Genomic DNA, 20717 nt, shown 5'->3' with positions numbered 1-20717 from the left:
TAGGATCCCAGAGTATGCGGGTCAGACTGCTGCTATCCTAGATCGCTCGCCGGACGTGGCGCTCAGCTATCCGGTCAGGTAATGAACCTGGGAGCGAGAAGCCAAGATGGTATGGCTCACTTCGGTGCGATCGATCCGAAGGATCCAGCCACGCTTGTCTACGGGCATCCACCGGATGGGCTTTCGTCTGCGTCCAAACGGAGAGCATGCGCATCTGGGAACTGGACGTCGCTATCGACTCAACTCAACGAAGTGTGGGGGATACGGTGCCGGTGCTGCACTGTACATGTATCCGATCCAGCGTCACTGCTCGGCATTCCTATCGGCGTTGGCTGTGTTGACAGTGTCGGTGCTCATGGGCTAAATAAATGCTCAGCGAGCGTCGAGCAGGACGAAAGTCACGAACAGTGGTAATACCACATGGCGAAATCCAGTACATCGCCTGTATGTCGAAAGTGCAATGTGTCCCTTTCACCTCCTCTCGTCCATCTTTCGTACAAAAATTTACGTGTGTTAATACCACCTCCACACGTCGAAATCCGCGTCCGTCTTCAACGACACTAGCGCTATGCTGCGCTCGCTGCGGCGCGTGTGGCTCGGCAGCCGCGGCCCGGGCGGCCTGGAGGGGGCTCTGCGCCGCCTCAAGCCGCCGCCGCCGTCCTCCAACGGCGCCGGCAGCACCAGCAGCAAGCCGGACGAGGCGAAGAGCGGCCTCACCAACGAGCAGCGGCTGGGCGACGTCGTGTGGAAGCCCGAGCAGGAGTTCCCCGGCCGCTCCGTGGTCGACCAGCACGCCATGACGCTGGACCGGGAGCTGCAGGTGCTGCGCCGCATCGCACGCGTGTCCGTGCGCAGCATCGCGCAGCCGGCGCGGCTGGTGCTGCTGGGCGTGTGCTCCAGCGGCGTGCTGGGGCTCTCGGCGTACGAGGCGCACCTGCTGCTGGACCCCGCACAGCCCACGACGCTGGACTCGCTGCTCTTCATGTACAAGTACGCGACGCACAACTTCCTCGCCAGTTGCATCTGGGAGACGCGCGCGCCGGAGCTGGTGGCGCAGGCGCTGGGGCTCGACCCCTCGCAGCTGCTGCGGGGCTTCCACCCGGCCACGTCGAGCGCCGACGCGGCGCTGCAGCTCCGGACCATGAGTGTCTTCACGGCCAGAGCCATGCTGGCCGGCTTCATGGTGGTCACGCAGCTGTTGAACATCGTCCGCGCGAGCGGCACGGCGGCGCTGGGCTACTCGGAAAACGTCTTCCGCGGGCTGGAGCCGCCGCTGCAGGGCGTCGAAGAGCGCATCATCCGCCTGGCCGGCAAGGGGAGCGACGTCACGGAGGTGTCAATGGCCCGGTATGGCGCGCATATCTTGCCAGTATTCGAGGACCCAGAGCAGCATCGACATTTGGTGGCACAGTGGTCGCTGAACGGCCGAGTGCCGTGCGTGTGGTGCGTGCCCAAAGGCCGATACGGCTTCAGACACTCGTGGACAGATCTGCGTGTCGACGAGTCCTTCTTGCTGCGAACGACTACGGGGAAGTACATCCTGTGCATCGAGGCTGACGCTACGCTGAAGGATAGGGCGTTCGAGCTGAGGGTGATGCCCAAATCGCCACTGCCAAAAGACGAAGAGCTCTCGGTAGAGGAAGCGTCGCAAGCCTATCGACTTGTTGAGAGGCAGGCGGCGTTAGCGTTACAACGTCCATTTCGCAGTCTATGTGTGCTGTTGGGCGACTCACGCGAACCATGCGACCTCGGTGGAGAGTCCTTCGTGACACTACGCGAGCGAACGCGGCTCAAGCAGGAGGTGAACGTGCTTATCGATTCCAAAGCGCCCTTGCTTCTGGAGGTACTCAAATGGTGTGGACGTTTTGTCGATGATCGGAAGACGCTGGTGCTGGACGTAACACCGCACAACTTCACGCCGCTGAGGCTGTTCCTTGAACATCACGGTTATGCTGTCCTCACCCCGACTGAAGCTGTCGAGTTCGAGGGACGTGAGCGAGCTGAAATCGCTGCGGAGGCGAAAGCAAAGGCCGAAGCAGAAGAGCAAGACCAGCGCCATCGACAAGAGCTAGAGGAGCAAGAACTCGCGCTCGCAGGCTCAGCATGGCTCAAAGGACAGCAAACTGATGCATTCCTTGATGGAAAACAGGATATCCAGACAACGCAAAAGAACAGTGACGATGATGCTGTCCAGGACAAGATAATCACAGAAGCAAAGGACGAGCCGGCTCCGAAGAGCAAGACCAAAGAGAAGGAGGCAAACAAAAAGGAGAATGAGGCACCCGCTGCAAGAAGGGGAAAGAAACCCGAAAAGCTTCCTCGACTTCTGTACTACCCAACGACTGCTGCCACTATCAACGCTGTCCACGCTACACTTACGTCAGGTGACGGGCTGTCAGATCCACGAAGATGCTGCGTTTTGATTAACCAGCCATTCGGTCTCGAGCACCTTGACGAACTCGCAGAAGACGCGGGCGAGAAGTTCCATCCCGTGTGTGCAGCTGAGATTTACGACGACTACTTCCGCCAAGTGCGGATCTGGACGCGTATGGGTCATTCCGCTGCTGTCATCCAGCGGGAACTTGACCAACGTTTTGAACCCGTTCGCGATGTTTTGGATGCTATCGCGGCCTTGGATAAGGTTAGCGCAAGCCCCAACTCGAAGTAGAGATCGCGTGGCTCAGATAGGTCGGGGGGGGGGGGTAGATTAATGATACAGATAAATTGGGGCAACGCGCTACGCTTCTCAATCAAAGAGGTTGCGACTGAGCATATAGCCCGACAGCAGCAAGAATAGGCCCACGCCGTAAACGATCATCTTGGCAATGACCTGGCAAGCGATCACATCTGCTGGTTGCAGGTCACCATGCTTGATTTGGCGTTGAGCCAGCACCGCAGCCATCTCGCGAGCCTGGCGTTCAGCTGGGTCACGCTGCTCCGTCTCCGCTTCAGCGTGAGCGTGGCGACGACGAAGCGCCTCTCGTAGAGGTTCCTCATGCCATTCGGGGAGGAAAACAGGCGTCATCGTCGGCGCTGCTTCATCGTCATGGACGACCTCATCCGTCTTCTCCTCGTCTTCGTCGTTTCCGAACGCATGCGCTATACCAACATCAGCGGCAGCAATAGCCTCGTCATCGTTCTTCGGCTCCGGCACCACCAGACTGGCCACGTACTCGGCCTCTTCACGCCGGCGCTGCGTTTCCACACGCGCTTTCTCCTCTTCGTCGGCAGCGATGACATCAAGCACGCGCTGAATTTCGCTGAGCATCGACGGGTCGACGCCCATCTTAAGCAGCACTTCCTTCTCAATGCGCGCCGAGCGATAGCCGCTGTTCTTCTCTGCGGGTGAGGATATCGACACCCGGCGCCTCGGTCCTGGCCGCACCGGAGGTGACGCTGGCATCGGTCCATCCGCCGACGAACCAGCCGCGTACATGTCTGTCATCGGGGTCCCTGGTGCCGACGACAGCATCGACTCCGTATCGAAGCTCCATCTAGTGTCGGCCATGGAGGACGTAGGCGAGTACGGGTGCTTGTCGTCCACATCTCTATGAGCCGTCTCCACCTCGCTCTCGAACTGGAGCTGCCGCTCCTGCTCCTGCTCCTGCTCCTGCTTCACGTGAACCTGATCTTCCTCCTCCCCCTTCTCCTTCTCCTGCTGGGCGTTCTGGTGCCGAATCTCCTCGCTCTCGAGCGTGTGCAGCAGGTTCGTGGCCAGCTCCGCCAGAAATATGGAGGCCTCGGGCGACGCGGCCATCTCGGTGGCGCTGGTGAGGCACTCGCCCGTGCTGGAGATGATGCGGCGGCCGTCGTCGCTGGCGAAGAAGTCCACGACGGACTGCAGCGTCTGGAACAGCTGCTGCGTGGCCGCCTTGGCCTCGGGCGTGCTGAGCGCTTGCGCCACCTTGGACACGGAAGCCACACCATTGAGCACGACGTCGCGGCCGCTGCGCGAGCTGGCGGCGCGCGCGAAGTCCTGCTGCAGTTGCCTGGTGCTGGCGCCGAGGCGCTGGCCGCGCTCGGCGCTCAGCACGCCCAGCGCGTTGGCCAGCGCCGTGGCCAGCAGCCGCGTCAGGTCGCGCGCGCGCTGCGGCGTTAGCGTCTTGAGGCGGTCCCAGAGCAGGAAGCTCAGCACGGCCGGGTTGGCCACCGACTCGGCCAGCCGCGCGGCCACGGGGTTCACCACGGACTGGTCCACCTTGGTCGTCGCCCAGCTGTCCACGCAGAGAACAAAGCGATCGTTAGACGTACTGGAATGCACGCGAGCATCAAGACAAGGCCGGCGACGGACGCACCGCACGGCGTCCACGATCATGGCTGCAAGGGCGCTAATGGGACAATAATGGGCGGTCGCGCTGGACCGCTGCGCTTGCCGCACTTGCACTCAATTGCCTTTGTGACGCCGCTCGGTGGCCGATTGACGACGGTTCGAAAATGTTCGACATGGCCCGGCGCTGCGCCGTAGGCCCCTGCGAGACGCGATGCTATCGCGTGGAAAGAGGTTTTTCGCAAAAGTATCCGCCCACCACCTCGATACTTTGGCTGAGAGAATTCGGAGTGCAGGCAGCGATGGCGACGCGCGGGGTGAACGGCGCGGCGAGCGGCACGCTGAACGAGCGCTTCATCAAGTGCGAGGGCTGCCGCGTGAACGTGCCCAAGGAGGACATGCTGGCGCTGGGCCAGTGCTCGGTCTGCGCGCGCCCGTACGCGCCCGAGGCGACCGCGGACGGCAGAGGCGTGCAGGTGGCGACCGTGGCCTTCGATGGCGTCGGCGCCGCCCCCGCGGAAGAGAAGAAGCCCCGGCGGAAGCGCTGGGCCGTGCTCACCTCCAAGCGCGGACGCACGTACTACCACAACACGGAGACTGGCGAGGACCGATGGGACACGCCCGCCGACCTGGACGCCGACGCGGCCGAGGACGCCTTCGGTGCGTGGGCGCTGCTGAGCTGCCGGCAATACGTATGATCGATCTACTGACTGGTGCTTGTGTTGTTGGTCGTCACGGCAGTGCCGTTCAAGAACGACGCGGTGAAGAAGGCGGTGCTGCGTGAGCAGATGAAGCTGGAGGCCACCAAGATGGGCGTGCCCGCGGAGGTGGTGGCCGCCACGCAGCAGCAGCTGCAGCACGAGGCCGAGGCCGACGACCCGTTCGCCAAGATGGTGAACCGTGGTGCCAAGCCGGCAGCCAAGGGCAAGGCCGGCAGCCCCGAGCAGAAGAAGGTCGTTGCACCACCAGCAGCGGCACCACGAGCAGTGCGTGAAGACGACGAGGAAGACGAAGAAGAGGAGGAGGAAGAAGAGCAGCACTCCGCGCAGGACGCGTCCAAGGCCGGCGGATCGTGCGCTGTCATGTGATCGCCACTTCAACCTGCCGGAGGACGCTCCGTCTCCAAACGTCCAACTAGCGATATATATAAATAGTTTTATTTTAGCCAATCACCTCCGCCAGAAATCGTTCGATTGCGGAAGGTGGCGTTACTGCACGCTTCCATTCTCCGGCGCTTCCAGCACGCCCGACGCCCTGGCTTCTCGGCTGCGCGCCGCCCTCCACGACGCGCTGCGTGACGCCACACGCACCTCTGCTTGCTCTGCACTTGACCTGCCGCGCTTAGACGCCCCCACCGCTTGCGACCGCCCCCTGCAGCCCGAGGAAAGTCCGCCGCAATGACCAACAATGGCTTGCAGTCGCCGCTGGTCATCTCGACGCTGCCGCGCGCACCAGCCACCGCTGGGGCCCCCGCGACGGCGGGCGGCGTGTCGGCCGCCTCCCTGTCGCCGGCGCCGTCCTCCGCCAGCGCGTCCTTCTCGCCGTACGCCAAGAGCCCCGCGCTCAACGCCCGACGCGTCGCCATGGAGGGCAAGAGCCTGTTCACGTGCCACCAGTGCGGCGCGCTGCTCAAGTTCCAGTACAACCCCGTGTCCATCGAGGAGAAGATCATGAGGCTGCGGTCTGTGGCCTACGAGCACCCGGCGGACCCGTGCGATCCGCGCGACAGCAAGGGCGACGAGGAGGAGGACCAGATCCCCAGGCTCACGGAGGGCACAGACGCCGGGGAGACCACGGACGCCGACGAGGAGGAGGAAGCCGCGCAGGCGGCCAGGTCCTCGCTCAGCCAGCAGCAGCAACAGAAGAAGACGTCCGCTGTTGTGCACGAGATTGTGTGGGAGCGGCAGCGTCTCGACGGCAGCAGCGACGTGGACGTCTGGGCTCCGGCCGAGTTCGATCTAATGAACGGCATTGCCACGTTCACGAGCTGCAACCGCGGAGACATCGGACAGAATATCGCAGACGTGGTGCCTGCGCGGCTGCTGAACAAACCGCACCTGTGGATCTCGGACTGGGACGTGGACCACTCCCTCCCGCACTGCGACGAGGAAGGCTGGGTGTACGCTGCGTCGTACGCGGACTTTGGCAGGATGGAGGAGCCTCTTGTGGCCCAAGAGACTGGAGCACAGAGGAAGAGCGAAGGCAACGCTGTTGCGGGGGAACAGAAAAGCGAGGCGAATCAAGAACGTCTTGTGCGGCGACGGCGTTTAATTCGTAAGCGCTGCATCGACGGCAGCGATCTCAGCTGGTTCCAAGAGCTGCTCGACTGCAGGTAATCCCGGTTGGCCAACGGATGGGTGTTGGGTTATGATAGACTAACGACCTTGTGTAACGTTGGCTGCTGCAGCACGCTTTTGCTGAAAAAGCGACTGCCAACTTGCCATGATTGCGAAGCCACAGTGCTCAATCGATTCACTCAGTGCGTGAAACCGTAGTAAATGCTACACTGCCATACAGCGAGAGAAAATAACGGTGGTTGTTTCTGCTGATTAGGGCGCTGAATGAGTTGGAGGAAGATCGAGACCAGTACGAGAGTTTTATTACCCAATTTTCTGATGAGGAACGCGCATCAGCGCGAGCTTTCAGCGTGGATTGCGACTACGATGCTGACGCGTGGAATGACGATCCAGAGCTGCGTGCGCTGGAGGAAGAAGAACGACGGCTCCAGGCTGAGTTGGAGGCTATTGAAGACGAGACCGCGCAAATATCCGCGAGGAGGCGTGAGTTGTGGTCTACAGGAACCGACCTGGAGAAGCTGGTTCACGGGACGTTTGGCGAGGGCGCCTTCTTGCAGCATCTGCTGGGTCTGAGCCGCGACGAACGTCAGTCCGTGAGTGTATTCAATGTGCATGCGTCAGATATGCTGCGCCGCCTTCAGCGCTACAACGTATGCAACGATGTCTTCCATATCTGGCACGACGGACTGTTCGGTACAATTAATGGACTACGGCTTGGCCGCTTGCCATCAAAGCCAGTGGAGTGGGTGGAAATTAACGCCGCGTTGGGCCAAGCAGTGCTGTTGCTTGCGACGATTGCAGATCGCGCCAACTTCGAGTTTTCACGCAACCGCCTTGTACCGCGAGGAAGCTTCTCGCGCGTGGTCAATATGTATGGCAGGGAGTACAACCTGTTCAGTGACGGTGGTATGTTTCGCCGCCGCGGATTCAATCAGGCCATTATTCTCTTTCTCGAGTGCGTAGAGGACGCAGGCCGTCGCGCAATGAAAGAAGAGCCTTCGCTCAAGTTCCCGTACAAGGTGGAGCGCGGGAAGATTGGCGGTCTCCCTATTTCGCTCGGAAACGATGAGCAATGGACCCGAGCACTTAAGTACATGCTCACGCACCTCAAGTGGCTACTTGCTTGGATTTCTAAGCGTTACTGAGAGACAACGTTTGGACAAAAGTGACTGATTAAAGAATGTCGGCAGCAAATACATACCTCGCCAGAAATCGTGTACTCGCGCCTTAACAGCGCATCAAGTTAGTAAAACGTGTCTATTTTGCGTTTGCTTGGAGCTTGATTGATACTTCAGTCATTAGAACACGTGGTGGTGGCAAACAGGAAAGCAAGCACACAGGGGGTTCTGGGTTTCAGCCATGAGGTAACGTTATAAGGTCCGTCCATCACGAGAGCTCACATGAGCTGCTGAATCGCCTTGTGGATGGCGTTAGCAGCCTGCAACAGCTCCTCCTGCGTGGTGGAGCGACCCACAGACAGACGCAGCGTGCCCTTCGCGAATTCAGGTGCCACGTTCATTGCAGCCAGAACGTGAGAAATGGTAATGTGCTCCTCTTGACGCTCAGGTTTCTTCTCCTTGTCGTCATCCTTGTCGTGCTGGTGGCTGTGGCAAGCCGAACCAGCGCTAGCGTAGACACCTTCAGCCTCGATCACTAGCACACATAAGCAGTAACAACAAGAAGACAAGGTTAGCGACCTGGAACTAATAAGGCCGGATAGAAGTTGCAGAGCTCACAGTCGAGAATTCGCGGTGCGTTGATGTTTTCAAAGCTGATGCTGAGTGTGTTGGGCAGCGACAGCTCCGGGTGGCCGTTCACCTGGTAACTGACGTTCGTCAGGCTGCAGTGCTTCTGGATCTGCTCCAGGAGGAATGTCCTGCTCTCCTGCATAATGACCGCGTACTCGTGCAGGTTCTTCTCCACGAGCGCGCAGGCTTGACCCAGCGCCGCCACCAGCGCCACGTTCTCAGTGCCGCCCCGACGTCCGTTCTCCTGGGAGGCGCCGTGGATGATCGTATCCACCGCCGTACCCTCGCGGATGTAGAGCGCGCCGACGCCCTTGGGCGCGTAGAACTTGTGCCCGGCCACAGTGAGCAGGTCCACGCCCAGATCCTGCACATTGACGCGCACCTTGCCGATGGCCTGGCTGGCGTCGGTGTGCACGGCAATGGGCAGGCGCGGCTCCTGCTCGTCCGCGAAGCGCCGCACCGCGCGCGCGATGTCGGCCACGGGCTGCAGCGAGCCCACCTCGTTGTTGGCCAGCATGACGGACACCACGCACGTCTGCGGCGTGAGCGCGTCCAGCGCGTCCTGCACGCGCACGCAGCCGAAGCGGTCCACGGGCAGGTACGTGACCTGGAAGCCCTGCGTCTCCAGCCACCTGCACGTCTCCAGCACGGCCACGTGCTCCACGCAGGACGTGACGATGTGGTTGCGCCCGCTCTCGCGCCGGGCGGCCAGCGCCGCGCCCTTGAGCGCGTAGTTGATGGACTCGGTGCCGCCCGAGAGGAACACGACCTCGTTGGCGGCCGCGGCGCCCAGCATAGACGCCACCTGCGCGCGCGCGACGGCCACGGCCTGCTTGGCCGTCTGGCCCAGCGCGTAGGAGGACGAGGCGTTGCCGAACTGCGGCCCGAGGAACGGCAGCAGCGCCTGCAGCACGGCCGGCTCCACGGGCGTCGTGGCGTTATAGTCGAGGTACACGCGCGTCATGCCAGACTGAAGTCGAGAACCGAAGTGAGCCCATCAAGCGCGGAAGATGGGCGAGTCGTCGACGATTCGCCGAAATAGGACCGGTACAGTGTACCGACCCAGAACGCTCCCAGCAACTTGTTTTGCTGTGCAAGACCGCGCTCCCTTGCTGAGTCAATGCTTACTCGCCTAGTTTGGCTATCTCAGAGCCCAGAAGCATCGAGAGAACGAGGTAGAGGAAGTCCGCAAGAAGTCCTCAAAGAGTCCCCAAGAAGTCTACAGGAACGTTACCTGTAGCTGAATCTCCAGCTAACAGCGTCAAGTTGTAGTGTTGCATAGGTGCAGGACTTGAACACGGAGCTGTTCAGGCTGAGCAACATGTATTAATACCATCCTGGTCTACAAGGCAGCAAGATGCTGCTGAGGCTCAGGAAGGCAGTTTGTTGTCCAGGATCGTAACATTTCCAGAGCGTTGAGTTGGCATCAGAGCTACATCGCAGCTACAGGTTTTGCCTCAATCCCAGTGGTTGCAATCCAGACTGGCTTTTTGCAATCTCATCAGCCGCTGCAGTCAGATACTGTAGACACCTTGTCCCCTTGCACCCCAGTTGCTGTGGTGCTCGTCCCTGCTTGTCTCGGTGAACTATTTGGCATATCCAATGCGTCACAAAGTCCACCCGATCCTGACCTTATCGTCTATGAGCGGACGTCTCAGTTTGTGTTGTCCACCTCCGGCACCAGCGCCATGGCACAAAACAAAGCAACTAGCGCCCAAAACGAGTTGCCATTTCCAGAGGCTACTGCATAGCTAAGGCATTGTCTCGAACCGGCTGAAGTTCATCTCGGAGCTACGAGCTCGATGTCAATGGATTAACAGCAATTACATGTATCGATACCTATCCTTTCTGGCTGAGAGTCACGGGAGTCTGCATACATGTGCCAAGCCAGAAGATATGGTTTACCTCCTTACCATATCGCCCCCGGATTTGCGGTCAAAACACAGTCTCGCCGCCAAGGGCCGCTACATGTATCCGTGGATTCAGAAACGATCGGCAGAGGCTCAGCGCTGATCGCAGCTTGGCTCCGACGGACGACGGAGGCTCTGGTTCCACCAGCTTGATGCCACTTACGATGGGGTTACCTCATCGATGCGCTTGGAGTTTGTATGACGTACCGCGGTCCTCGTAAATCAATGAACACCCATATGTACGCGCCACGGGGTCCCACTTTAACATTTGAGCCGACATGGCAGGTGACGGAAGTTCGACGGTGCGTGCACTCCCTGCAACCAGTGCTGAAGGACCAGCACGCCCCCGGAAGACGCTCAGTTGAATAACCCTCGCACTGACGGTCATTTTGCACAACTTTTTGTGTCTCGTGGTGCCCTGCAGCCTTCGAACCAGCTCCCGACGCTGCTGGTGCGCTCGCCCCTTCGTGCCCCGCTGCCTTGTGCTCCCCTTCTAACGCTTCAACTGTTGCCAAATGCAATTACCAGGGCAGCGCATCCGCGGGAATGATCGGCCGCGTCTTCTGCCACCCACTGGACACGGTCAAGGCGCGTCTGCAGGCCAGCACCGCCTCGGGCCAAACCATCGCGTCGCACCTGAACCTGCGCGCTTTCAGGTGCCGATCGCTACTCGAACAGGGTGTCTTTTACCTATCGGTCTCTAACCTTTTGAGCTCTGCTGCAGTCTGCAGCATCTTCGCGGATTGTACCGTGGACTAGGAGTCAGCATGCTGGGGTCTGCGCCCGCGACTTGTCTGTACCTGACGTCCTACGAGGTTTCGAAGGACACCCTCATGGGTGTCGAGGGCTTTCGCGCCAGCCCGTCGCTGTTGTATCTTGGGGCGGGTATGGCGGCTGAGGCACTCAGTTGTGTGTTGTGGGTGCCCATCGACGTGATCAAGGAGCGCATGCAGGTGCAGGTGCAGTCCTCGGCTGCGTCGGGTGCTGCGCGGAAGGTCTACTACCACAACACGCTCGACGCCGTGCAGACTATTGCACGTACGGAACGTCTTGGAGGCCTATACAAGGGCTATATTGCTACGTTGCTCTCGTTCGGGCCATTCTCAGCACTTTACTTCATGTTCTACGAGAAGGCCAAGGCTTTTGCACAGAAGCGACTCGAAGTGGAGGAGCTGCCGGCGCACTACACGCTTGTCAGCGCGGCAGCTGCTGGTGCTACGGCCTCATTCCTCACGAATCCGCTGGACCTTATCAAACTGCGGCTACAGGTATCGATTCACAACGTTGCGCCTATCATATCATAGGCTGACGGTGGTTATGTTTGATACCGGCAGGTTCAACGCGCGTACGCGACAGAAGGAACCCCCGCAGCATACCGTGGAATTGTCGATGGGCTAACGCAAGTCATCAAGTACGTGGTGGTCTTTGTTGTGATTGATCATTCGGCTTGATCGACTTCCTTGGTCGAAAACTTGCGACTGACCTGTACTGCTGTTTTTACGTGGTGCTGTTTTTACGCAGAACGGAGGGTGTATTGGCACTGTACAAAGGCGCCGGTGCACGAGTAGCTTTTCATGCCCCGTCGACCGCTATCACGATGTCGCTCTTCGAGAGCTGCCGGCGCGTGTTTGCCTCGCTGCTCGATGCCTAGTTAGGCAAACTAGATGCCCAAATGGCATGCTTACTTCTTCGTCTTTGCTTGAGCTTTCTTGGCTTCTTTCACTGGTTGGGCGTCGTTGGACAACGATCTCAGTGCCTGAACTCCTTTCGGAACTTGCTCTTGCTCCTCTTTTATCAATATTTCGCTCTTGATGGACACCAGGGCCTTTTGCTGGGCAGCTTTCCCGTCAAGCTCTCGTGCCGTACTCGGTGGAATGAGCTGTCGTTTTTGCTTTCCACCGTCACCGTCACCAATTGCTCGTTTCTGAATCACGCCTAGTAACCGGGGCTCCGACTTGGCGTTATCATATCGGAGTACTTCGGTATGTTCAATTGCTCCTCGCAGCTCCAACTTCTCGCGCTTTCGCTTAAGTCGAGACAGCTCGAAGGCCTGCTCTTCTGCAGCTACGACATTCTCCCATTCTTCCTGGAGGTCGTCCAAATCTTCTGCAGCCTCCTTCGAAATTTGTACTGTGTTATACTCCATTGGAGCGCTGCCTCCCCCTCCAGCCACCGCATTCTTGCCGTTCCAGGTCGATACCAACAGTGGACAGTCATCGTGCAGGCGCAACTCTAAGACACAACCAGCCGATATACCATGCTCTTCAAGCACCATCACATTTGTCTCTTCGCCGATGAGCGTGTCACCCCAATAGATCTGTTGATCCCAGATAGACAACTGCTGCTCCGTGAGCTCCTCCATCCAGTACTTGATGTAATTGACCGTATGATGAGAGTTCACAAAAATCTGCAACAGCCTTTCCTTGGTACTTTTATCTGCAGGCGCTTTCGATGGAGCGTCTTCGTCATCAGAGCTGCTGTCTGCGGCTTCTTCCAGCTCTAGCGCTACCTTCGGCAAAATGGCAACCGCAGGGGGTAGTTTCAGGAAAATGTGAAAGGAAGTTGTCTCCGAACGCTGGATTTTAGCAGCCAAGCGCTGGTGCAAGCGCTTTCGCACCGGCGAGGTCTCCCGCTCTTGCCCTCGGTCACGCTTGAACTTCTTGCGCGTCTCACGCCTGGGAGACCGGTCGTCATTCGCATTTCCATCGCAGCCATCCGAGTTCACGCGGTGGCGCTTGTTCCAAGCCTTTTCATCCGGCGGGGGTGGCGATAGCGACGAAACATCCCCAGAATGCTGTCCAGAGGGATCTCCCTCCAGTAGATACTCTGTCGTCTTCCCCAGTGGCAGCATCACCGGAACCTCCATCTCCACTGAATTTTCGTCGCCCTGTGCATCTGAGTACACAACGCGGCGTGTGCGCACGTCCGTGCCCGCTTCCTCTCGTTCGCGGCCGTATACCTTACCGCTAACCCAGCAAATGTAGCTGCCCATGTGCAGCTCCTGTCGGTCGCACTGCTCGAACGTGCAGATATGCGGCGTTCCATGGCGTCGACAGGCATAAATACCGTCTTCCAGGAACTGAAAGTTGCTTCGACAACGAGCACTCTCACATTCAGCAACCTTTTGTACCTGAAACCGTGTGTACTGGTCGCCGAGGTGGATTTCGTTTGCTTCGAACGTGCAGACGGTAGCAGGCGTAACAGCATTTCTTTCTCCTTCTTTGCTTGCTGCCGGAAGTTCACAGTCTGCTTCTTGCTTGACTCTTTTTAGCGCAGGCTCTCCTTCCTCCTGGTCACTATTAGCTGTTGGGATAAGAGGCCGCTGCATTTGGCGCTGTAAAGCGGCAGCTTGCAACTGGTCGAACAGCCAGTTTTGGATGAGCCAGTACGCACGCATGGGGCATACCCGCCGATCCAGTTCCGCGTCGCCGAACGTGCTTGTGCAGCTTTCGTCGCAAGCGTGAATGTACTTGTGCAGCAAGCAGATGTACACCCGGCGGCGTGGTGAGCCCGAGCACTCTAAATCCCGGTCCATACTCACGATCTTGCCGCACCCCCTGCCCGTGCACGGCTCGCCCGTCTCGAACCGCAGCTCCGTCGCGTTCAGCGCCAGCAGCTTCGCCCACTCGGCGATGCGCGCCATGACATCCATCTTGTGCTTGACGCGGGCCATCCACTCTAGCGAGGCAAAGTCTGTGGACGCCTCCAGCTTGATCTGGTCCTTCACCACCTCGCCGATCTGCTGCGCCTGTTGTGGTTGCGAGGCCTCCAGCAGCTTTGCGTCGTAGGCCGCGCGCCTCTCGGGGTCGCTCAGCGTCTCGTACGCCAGCCGCAGCCGCGCGAACTGCGTCGAGTCCGCCTCGCGCAGCTTGTCTTCGTGCAGATCGTCGTCCCCGTCATCGCCAGCGTTGGCCCCGCGCTCGCGAGTCGCGCGCTTCTTGTCCGGGTGCAGCAGCAGCGCCAGCTTGCGGAACTGGCGCTTGACGTCGTCGGCGGACACGCTGGGGGCATTCTCGAGCCCCAGCAGCGCGTACAAGTCGAGCTTCTTCCTGCTGCTGCGGGGCTTGGCCGCGCCGCCGCCGTCCTGGTACGGGTTCCAGCTGCGCGCGAGCTGCTGCAGACGCACCTCCACGGCGCGCCACTGGCCGCTGGCGCTGTCGTGCAGCTGGCTGCGCAACGTGCGCGCGTCCGCCTGCAGCACGGCGCCCCGGGCCTCGAACTGCGCGATCTTGGCCAGCAGCGCGCGCCGTTTCTGCTGCTCCGCGGGCGACAGGCCTCGCGCGCCGGGGCGCTGCATGGGTCCGGGGAAACTGGCGGCGACGGCCTCGCACGCGCAGACGCAGACGGCCAGGCGCTCCCAGGCGCTCGCAGGCGCCGACGGTTACGGAGCTTTGTGCTGCAGGCCGTTGGGGTCCCTGTACAAGAACTTGAAGTGGGCGTTGAGATCCCTCTACGAGAACGGGCTAAAGCGAGCTTCAAGCGACGCACAGACAGGCTGGTCATTTCTGAAAAAGCGCCACTCGACTCGACTCGGCTCAAGCGTCTGCGGCGTCGATGCTCCGCTCGGGCTCCAAGCAGCGCTGGATGGTGGCGGCGGCCGTGGCGCTGGCGCTGGCGGCCGCGGCGACGGCAACGGAGTGCAACGTCACGGAGTCGGACAGCGACTCGGCGTCGGACAGCGGCTCGACTTCCGACTCGCTGAGCGACGACGGCTCCGAGGAAGCGCCCGCCCACCGGAGCTGCTTCGAGGTCGCGCTCTGGTGCGAGTCCTTGCAGATGGCCGTGTCGCCGGACCCGGCCAACGACTGCAAGTACCCGTGCCCCGACGCCACCAACTGATATACGCTGCAGCCACGAAGAGGAGGGAAGACGACGACGAAGACTGCTGCCGCGTACACACAAACACTGCAGAGCTGAACAAGTACATCCAAGTTTTTGCAACCCGCAAGGATTAGAGACACAGGGGTAGGCCCCAAATACATCCATGACAGTTTGCTCGTTCTCAAGGGGTTGAGCCTGTACATGTATACATCGTTTAGCAGTCCAGCAGCTGGTGAACGTACACTTCGTTGCCGCCAGCAACGACCTACTTGGCCAGCGCCTGCAGCTTCTTGTCCTGGTTGACCAGGTCAATGACGTTGTCGCTAATGACACCGTCGATCGCGTGGCGCTTCTGTAGCTGCACCATTTCGTGGTTGGTGTTCTGGTCGCCCCACGTGATAAGCACGGTGCCCAGGTCCTTCTTCACGAGCGGCGCCAGCTCCGGTGTCTCGATGAACGAGTTGGAGTTGGACACGATTCCCTGCAGCTTCTCCATTTTGGCGAGGTTGGTCGCGAACTGGAGCGTCATGCGCGCGTCCATCGCGTGCGGCGCCATGGATCCGTACGTCAGAAACAGCACGGGGTACTTGGTCTGCTTCGCGCGCAGTGCGATGCACACACTCGGGTCAAAGCACGAGAAGAAAATGCGGCGTGAACCCCCGTAGTCAAACACGCACTGGAGGACCCTGTCAAGGTAGGCGTTGATGGCAAAGCAGCTGAGGTTGCGCATGGCCGCGCGGAAAAAGTTGTCGGGGTACTTGATCTCGATGTTCAAACCGACTTCCGCAGGGACGTGCTTGAGAAGATCTTCCAGGCGAGGGAAGAAATCCACGAGGTGGCTTTCTTCGTTAGCATTGTCGTCATCACGCGAGAGGGGCTCCCGTCTTGGTGAGGGTACCTGCTTATCTCCTTGGAGGCGTGTCCAGTGCTTCTTCACTCGCTTCTGAAATTCCTGACTTTTGCCGCCCTTGTGCGGTACCGGGGTCGTATAAGAGTGTGTGAGCTGGCGGAGGGACATGTCATGAATACCGATCTCGTATGTCTCCGACTTCGTGCCAAACGATTTAGCACTCTTGTCTTCTAGACCAACGTTCACCAGAAAATCGTGGTAAATCACCGGCACGCGATCTTTCGTGAGCTGGACGTCAAACTCGACGAAGTCTGCACCGCTCCTCCCAGCAAGGATGAACGATGCTAGAGTGTTTTCTCGCGTTAGCGCAAGGCGATACCCGTCAACTTGGTAATAAGACCGGCCCATGCCTCGATGACCGATGGTGAGAGGCGGGCGTTCCCGCCAGTAGGAGCGCCACACATTCGCGATGTTGTTCTTGGGGTGGGCAAATGGCGTCAAGACTAGGTATGACACCGTGAGTTGCCCAACCAAGCCCGTTCCCGAGTGGAAGATCGGAACCGTCAGATCCGCTTCCCCGTGCTTGCCGATTTGCGATGGGATCAAGTACGCCGACCCTAACAGTTCCGTTTTGGCGTAAACTCCATTCGCGTCGCACTGGTAGTTGTAAATGTCTAGCGTCCACCGATGAGAGAGCCCGTTGCCCGGGTGCCAACTCCCATCCACAACTGTGGCAGGCACTTTCACTCGGAAAACCTGAGCATGAGTGCTATCAGTGAAAGGCACGGTGGACAACGTTTCCGCTGCTGACGATGCTGATTCCTTGTGTATCGTGCGAATGTAGTCGTCACGGATTGAAGACACCTTTTCATTGCCCACGGCAGCGAGAATCTCACCAAATTCCAAAACGTGCAAGACTACTTCCGTCTTCGCCTGGAATAATGCAGGTTGTTTGGACCAGCGACCAAAAAGCCCCATCTCGTTAAAGAAAGAGTCATTGCTCACCATTCCGATGACATTAGATCCGGTAGAGGATGACGGTCCCAGGAGCTCAACGTCACCTGATTCAACGTAGCAGACTGCGCGCTTCTGCTCCGCGTAGTTAAGTATGGTCTCACCCTGCACATACTTTCTCGAGACAACTTTGCCATCAAGAACGTCCACGTCGGACGTGTCTAAGGACTGGATGAATGCCAACTTTGACAGCCACGATGCACTTGATGATGCTTGCGTCGTGGGTCCATTAGGATCATTGTTCAGATAATCAGAAATATCGACTCCAGGTTGCTTCTGGTGCGCTTCCAAGAGCTGCCGCAGTTCAGTCGACTCCTTGTCCAGCAATGCTGCACCTTTAGACTCAACTGGAAGAGACCCCCATTTCACTGTCGGATTTTCACTCGTGCTCTGGGTCACTTGGTTGTTGTCCTTGATTTGTTTCTCGTGACGCATTTCAACCGCGACGTGCGTGTGTTTGGCGTCGTTATTCAGCCACTGAATCGCTGGCTTCGTAGAATCAAAGCTGCCGATCCACAGTTGCAGCTCCGCCATTTTTGTTGCAGGGTTCAGCCACCCACTCTCGACGTATTGACGAAGATCTGCGTCAAGAGCGCTGGGGACGCCGTAGAAACCGTCGTCGCGTTTGAGGCACGAGTTGGTTTTCCGCGGCGCGTTCTTACCGGCGGCTGCGGCATCTTGCGTGAACACTTCCAGCTCGGCGAACTGGAGAGAGCACGCGGATGCGCCAGCGTACTGCAGACGCACGTACCGCCCCATGACAACCTCTCCACTTGCGTCCAAGCTCAGCGATCGCGCGCGGCTGTCGAATGCGCTCTGCACTTCCATCGCTCGCACCGCAGCCGCATCTGTCGAGGCCTTGGCCTGCGCGTCCTCGAACGACGCCGGCCCTCGACCCAACGGCTCCTTGGAGACGAAGACCCAGAGCGGGGGCGCCGGGGAGGACGTGGATGCCTTGGACGAGACCGGCGGGCGGCCGTCCGGGTGCCGCGCCTGCTCGTGGTACGTCATGGCGTTCCACACGTGGATGCTGGAGATGGCGACGTCCGTGCCCAGGTCCACTTCCCACCACGGGTTGGCCTCCTTGTTGGTTCGGCAGCAGCACCACTCCTGGAAGCCGTTGGTGCTGCCGTTGTTGCCCAGTCTGGCCTCGCGCGGCCCTGGCGCGGGGGCACGCGTCGTCGTGTAGGTGGAGCTCTGGCAGGAAGGCGCTCCTCTGGGCACAGAACGTCAGCAGACTCGCTAGGCTTCGCTCATTGCAACTACAGCCACACTTACAGCGCCACGTTGATTCCCCGCGCGATCGTGAGCGTCCGGTTGCCGGGCAGCCCCTCCCAGGACACGAGCTCGCGCGTGAGCTGGCGCCGGACCACGTACTTGTACTCGAGCGTGCTGGTGGCCGCCGCGAACGCGACCGTCGCGCGCCACGCGCTCTCGCCCCCGTGACAGTCCACCAGCTCCATGGGCACTGCAGGGCACGTGTCTAGTCAGCTCCCAGTCAGCCACACACACACACACACACAAGACCACGCACCAGCCTCCTCCACGTCCCAGGCGCCGAGCTCCGGCGCGCTGCCCAGCAGACACACGACACACGCGCGCGCATCGCCCAGCAGGCGCACGGCGAACTGCACCTCGGTCATGGCGACGGCAACTGCAGCAGCGACGGCGCTACGACCGCGGAATCCCAAATGAGATGAGCAGCGGCGCCGCGCGTCCAGCGGCGTATCTTTGAGGCTGCTAGTCTCTTCGCAGAGGTTATTTTCCGTGTTTTACTTGGTGTTACAGACTGTAGCCACTTCGATCTAGGTGTAGTGTCTTAAGGTAACGAAGGGGTACCTGGCTTTAGCACCGTGTTTTAGGATGGGAAGAGAAGAACAGAAGCGGAGGATAATAAGGGTCTCATAACTGCCGGTTTTGTCAACGGATTGGAAGTTGAAGTGTCCGCCGAGTGCTCGACGCCCCAGGCGTAGCTGGCGAAGGACATGTGGCCCATTCCCCAGCCGCCGAAGAGCTTCTCGGCCTGGGGCCTGTTCTCCTCCATGCCGACCCCTGCGGCGGCGACGAACGGGACGAAGTGGTCTGCTGTGGGGTGGGCGAGTCTCGCGGCGGGGGCGGCTGCCCAGTGGACGGTCTGCTCTGCTCGCTGGCTGCAGCCAAGCGTGGGCTCCGACGTGACGCATCGGGACGAAGACGCCGCGGTCCACCAGCTTGGCCTTGATGTCGTGCTGTTCCAGCTGCTGCTTCACATTCTGGGCGAACGCCGGGTCGCCCTCGTAGGCCTCGCGGGGGAAGCCGCTGTAGTCGTAGATCATCTCGGGTCTGGCGGCGCTGGAGATCTCGAAGCCGCTGCTCTCGGACTCCCAGTGCGCGGAGATGAAGAGGATGCGCTTGGGGAGGTGCTCGCCCTTGGGGTAGAGCTTTTCGAACGTGCTGGTCAGCGTGCGAGCGGGCAGACTGCTGTTGCTCATGCCGGCGAAACCCGACGAGAGCAGCCACAGCGGGCCGGGGCCGTGCGAGACGGCGACGACGGGATGCCGGAAGGCGGTCATCGTGGCGTGGGCTTGGTTTGAGCTGGCGAGGACGAAGCGGATCGAGAAATGGACGTTTTGGTGGTGCGGCCTTCGAACTTGCGCATAGCTTGCGTTTTGCGTTAGCTTGCATGGAGGTTTGCGTTAACTTGGTCGCGAAAATACGCGGCAAAGCACTCATCAAGCGTATGAAGCTTTCGCAGTGAGAGCTGACACGTTAGCGCTCATGGTAGTGCTGGTGCTGCTTTCGACGCGACAAGATAGTCATTCTCCATTTGTCTCTCGCTGCAGCACACACACTCAGCCACACGTATCCATCAAGCCCAACATGAACAAGTTCCGCCAGCCCGTGGTCGCCGTCTCGCACGGCGCTGGGCCGCTCTGGCTGCTGGACGAGGGCTACGTCGGGCTTGACAAGCAGTCCCAGTCGGCCAAGAACGTGGCCGCCATCTTCAACAAGATCTACTCGAGCGACGCCCAGTTGCCCAACCGAATCCTGTTCGTGTCGGCGCATTGGGAGGCACGCAGCACCGGCATCGAGATCTCAAAGTCCGCCGCGCCCGAGATGTTCTACGACTACAGCGGGTTCCCCGCGGAGTCCTACGAGCTCGTGTACGGAGCCAAGGGCGACCCTGACTTCGCCGCAAGAGTGAAGGAAATGCTGTCTCAGAGCGGCATTGCCTCCAAGCTCGTGGACCGTCCGTTCGACCACGGCACATTCGTGCCCATGTTCTTGATGCGTCCGCAGGCCGACATCCCCATCGTCATCATGTCCATCAACGACCGCATGCTCAATGCAAAGGACCACTTCGAGCTGGGCAGGGCCCTGGCACCACTTCGCGACGAGAACACTCTGATCATCACCTCAGGCCAAGCCACGCACAACATGTACGCGGACTGGTTCCCGGAGGACCATCCGATTGAGCCCTGGGCGCTCGAGTTCCAAAGCTGGCTGGACAAGACGCTCTCGACGGCTTCCACGCAGACGTACAAGGACCGCGTGAACTCGACTATCGCGTGGAAAAATGCCCCTCACGCTTCGGTTTGCCACCGCACTCCTGATCATTTCACGACGTTTGTGGTTGCGGCAGGTGCTGGTATGGAGGAGAAGCATCCCGCCGCGAAGAAGCTTAACGGAGGGTGGGGCCTTGGCCACATGTCGTTTGCCAACTACGCCTGGGGCGTTGAACACTAAACACAACTCTAAGCGTCAGCTAGATTGATAAAATATTTGGACTTTGCTTAGATATTTCCCTAGCGAATGGCTCGAAGCGATTTG

General features: G+C 59.7%; 11 protein-coding genes across 11 annotated transcripts; 6 read left to right on the top strand and 5 right to left on the bottom strand.

Annotated features, from left to right (window-relative positions):
• Window positions 1–568: 568 nt before the first annotated feature.
• IUM83_16016 (uncharacterized protein) lies at window positions 569–2668 on the top strand (the record flags this gene model as incomplete). The annotated part of the gene is made up of 3 exons (XM_067940870.1): window positions 569–589; window positions 692–2118; window positions 2293–2668. 3 exons carry the CDS (start codon window positions 569–571, stop codon window positions 2666–2668), a joined length of 1824 nt encoding a protein of 607 aa, XP_067782002.1.
• A 78-nt stretch (window positions 2669–2746) lies between these two features.
• Window positions 2747–4315, bottom strand: IUM83_16015 (uncharacterized protein; the record flags this gene model as incomplete). Its single annotated transcript, XM_067940869.1, has 2 exons — window positions 2747–4214; window positions 4296–4315. The coding sequence occupies 2 exons, from the start codon at window positions 4313–4315 to the stop codon at window positions 2747–2749; spliced, it is 1488 nt and encodes a 495-aa protein (XP_067781998.1).
• A 254-nt stretch (window positions 4316–4569) lies between these two features.
• On the top strand, window positions 4570–5355 carry IUM83_16014 (Zinc ion binding protein; the record flags this gene model as incomplete). The annotated part of the gene is made up of 2 exons (XM_067940868.1): window positions 4570–4927; window positions 5009–5355. 2 exons carry the CDS (start codon window positions 4570–4572, stop codon window positions 5353–5355), a joined length of 705 nt encoding a protein of 234 aa, XP_067781989.1.
• Window positions 5356–5664: 309 nt separating this feature from the next.
• Window positions 5665–7709, top strand: IUM83_16013 (beclin-1-like protein; the record flags this gene model as incomplete). The annotated part of the gene is made up of 3 exons (XM_067940867.1): window positions 5665–6599; window positions 6675–6746; window positions 6821–7709. 3 exons carry the CDS (start codon window positions 5665–5667, stop codon window positions 7707–7709), a joined length of 1896 nt encoding a protein of 631 aa, XP_067781890.1.
• A 251-nt stretch (window positions 7710–7960) lies between these two features.
• IUM83_16012 (cysteine desulfurase NifS) lies at window positions 7961–9276 on the bottom strand (the record flags this gene model as incomplete). Its single annotated transcript, XM_067940866.1, has 2 exons — window positions 7961–8217; window positions 8301–9276. 2 exons carry the CDS (start codon window positions 9274–9276, stop codon window positions 7961–7963), a joined length of 1233 nt encoding a protein of 410 aa, XP_067781940.1.
• Window positions 9277–10500: 1224 nt separating this feature from the next.
• On the top strand, window positions 10501–11873 carry IUM83_16011 (Mitochondrial Carrier (MC) Family; the record flags this gene model as incomplete). The annotated part of the gene is made up of 6 exons (XM_067940865.1): window positions 10501–10524; window positions 10647–10673; window positions 10751–10878; window positions 10947–11490; window positions 11557–11633; window positions 11744–11873. The coding sequence occupies 6 exons, from the start codon at window positions 10501–10503 to the stop codon at window positions 11871–11873; spliced, it is 930 nt and encodes a 309-aa protein (XP_067781999.1).
• Window positions 11874–11903: 30 nt separating this feature from the next.
• Window positions 11904–14519, bottom strand: IUM83_16010 (Chaperone protein DnaJ; the record flags this gene model as incomplete). The annotated part of the gene is made up of 1 exon (XM_067940864.1): window positions 11904–14519. The coding sequence occupies one exon, from the start codon at window positions 14517–14519 to the stop codon at window positions 11904–11906; it is 2616 nt and encodes an 871-aa protein (XP_067781990.1).
• Window positions 14520–14776: 257 nt separating this feature from the next.
• IUM83_16009 (Cellulose synthase 2) lies at window positions 14777–15061 on the top strand (the record flags this gene model as incomplete). The annotated part of the gene is made up of 1 exon (XM_067940863.1): window positions 14777–15061. One exon carries the CDS (start codon window positions 14777–14779, stop codon window positions 15059–15061), a length of 285 nt encoding a protein of 94 aa, XP_067781941.1.
• A 247-nt stretch (window positions 15062–15308) lies between these two features.
• Window positions 15309–18550, bottom strand: IUM83_16008 (glycerophosphodiester phosphodiesterase gde1; the record flags this gene model as incomplete). The annotated part of the gene is made up of 3 exons (XM_067940862.1): window positions 15309–18123; window positions 18186–18375; window positions 18442–18550. The coding sequence occupies 3 exons, from the start codon at window positions 18548–18550 to the stop codon at window positions 15309–15311; spliced, it is 3114 nt and encodes a 1037-aa protein (XP_067781929.1).
• Window positions 18551–18765: 215 nt separating this feature from the next.
• On the bottom strand, window positions 18766–19459 carry IUM83_16007 (UDP-N-acetylglucosamine--peptide N-acetylglucosaminyltransferase SEC; the record flags this gene model as incomplete). Its single annotated transcript, XM_067940861.1, has 2 exons — window positions 18766–18959; window positions 19039–19459. The coding sequence occupies 2 exons, from the start codon at window positions 19457–19459 to the stop codon at window positions 18766–18768; spliced, it is 615 nt and encodes a 204-aa protein (XP_067781928.1).
• A 307-nt stretch (window positions 19460–19766) lies between these two features.
• On the top strand, window positions 19767–20633 carry IUM83_16006 (Extradiol ring-cleavage dioxygenase; the record flags this gene model as incomplete). The annotated part of the gene is made up of 1 exon (XM_067940860.1): window positions 19767–20633. The coding sequence occupies one exon, from the start codon at window positions 19767–19769 to the stop codon at window positions 20631–20633; it is 867 nt and encodes a 288-aa protein (XP_067781945.1).
• Between the last annotated feature and the right edge of the window lie 84 nt (window positions 20634–20717).

This window comes from Phytophthora cinnamomi, assembly GCF_018691715.1.
Source record: "Phytophthora cinnamomi strain GKB4 chromosome Unknown Contig112, whole genome shotgun sequence".
NCBI lineage: Eukaryota > Oomycota > Peronosporomycetes > Peronosporales > Peronosporaceae > Phytophthora > Phytophthora cinnamomi.
This window is presented reverse-complemented; position numbering and strand designations above follow the sequence as displayed.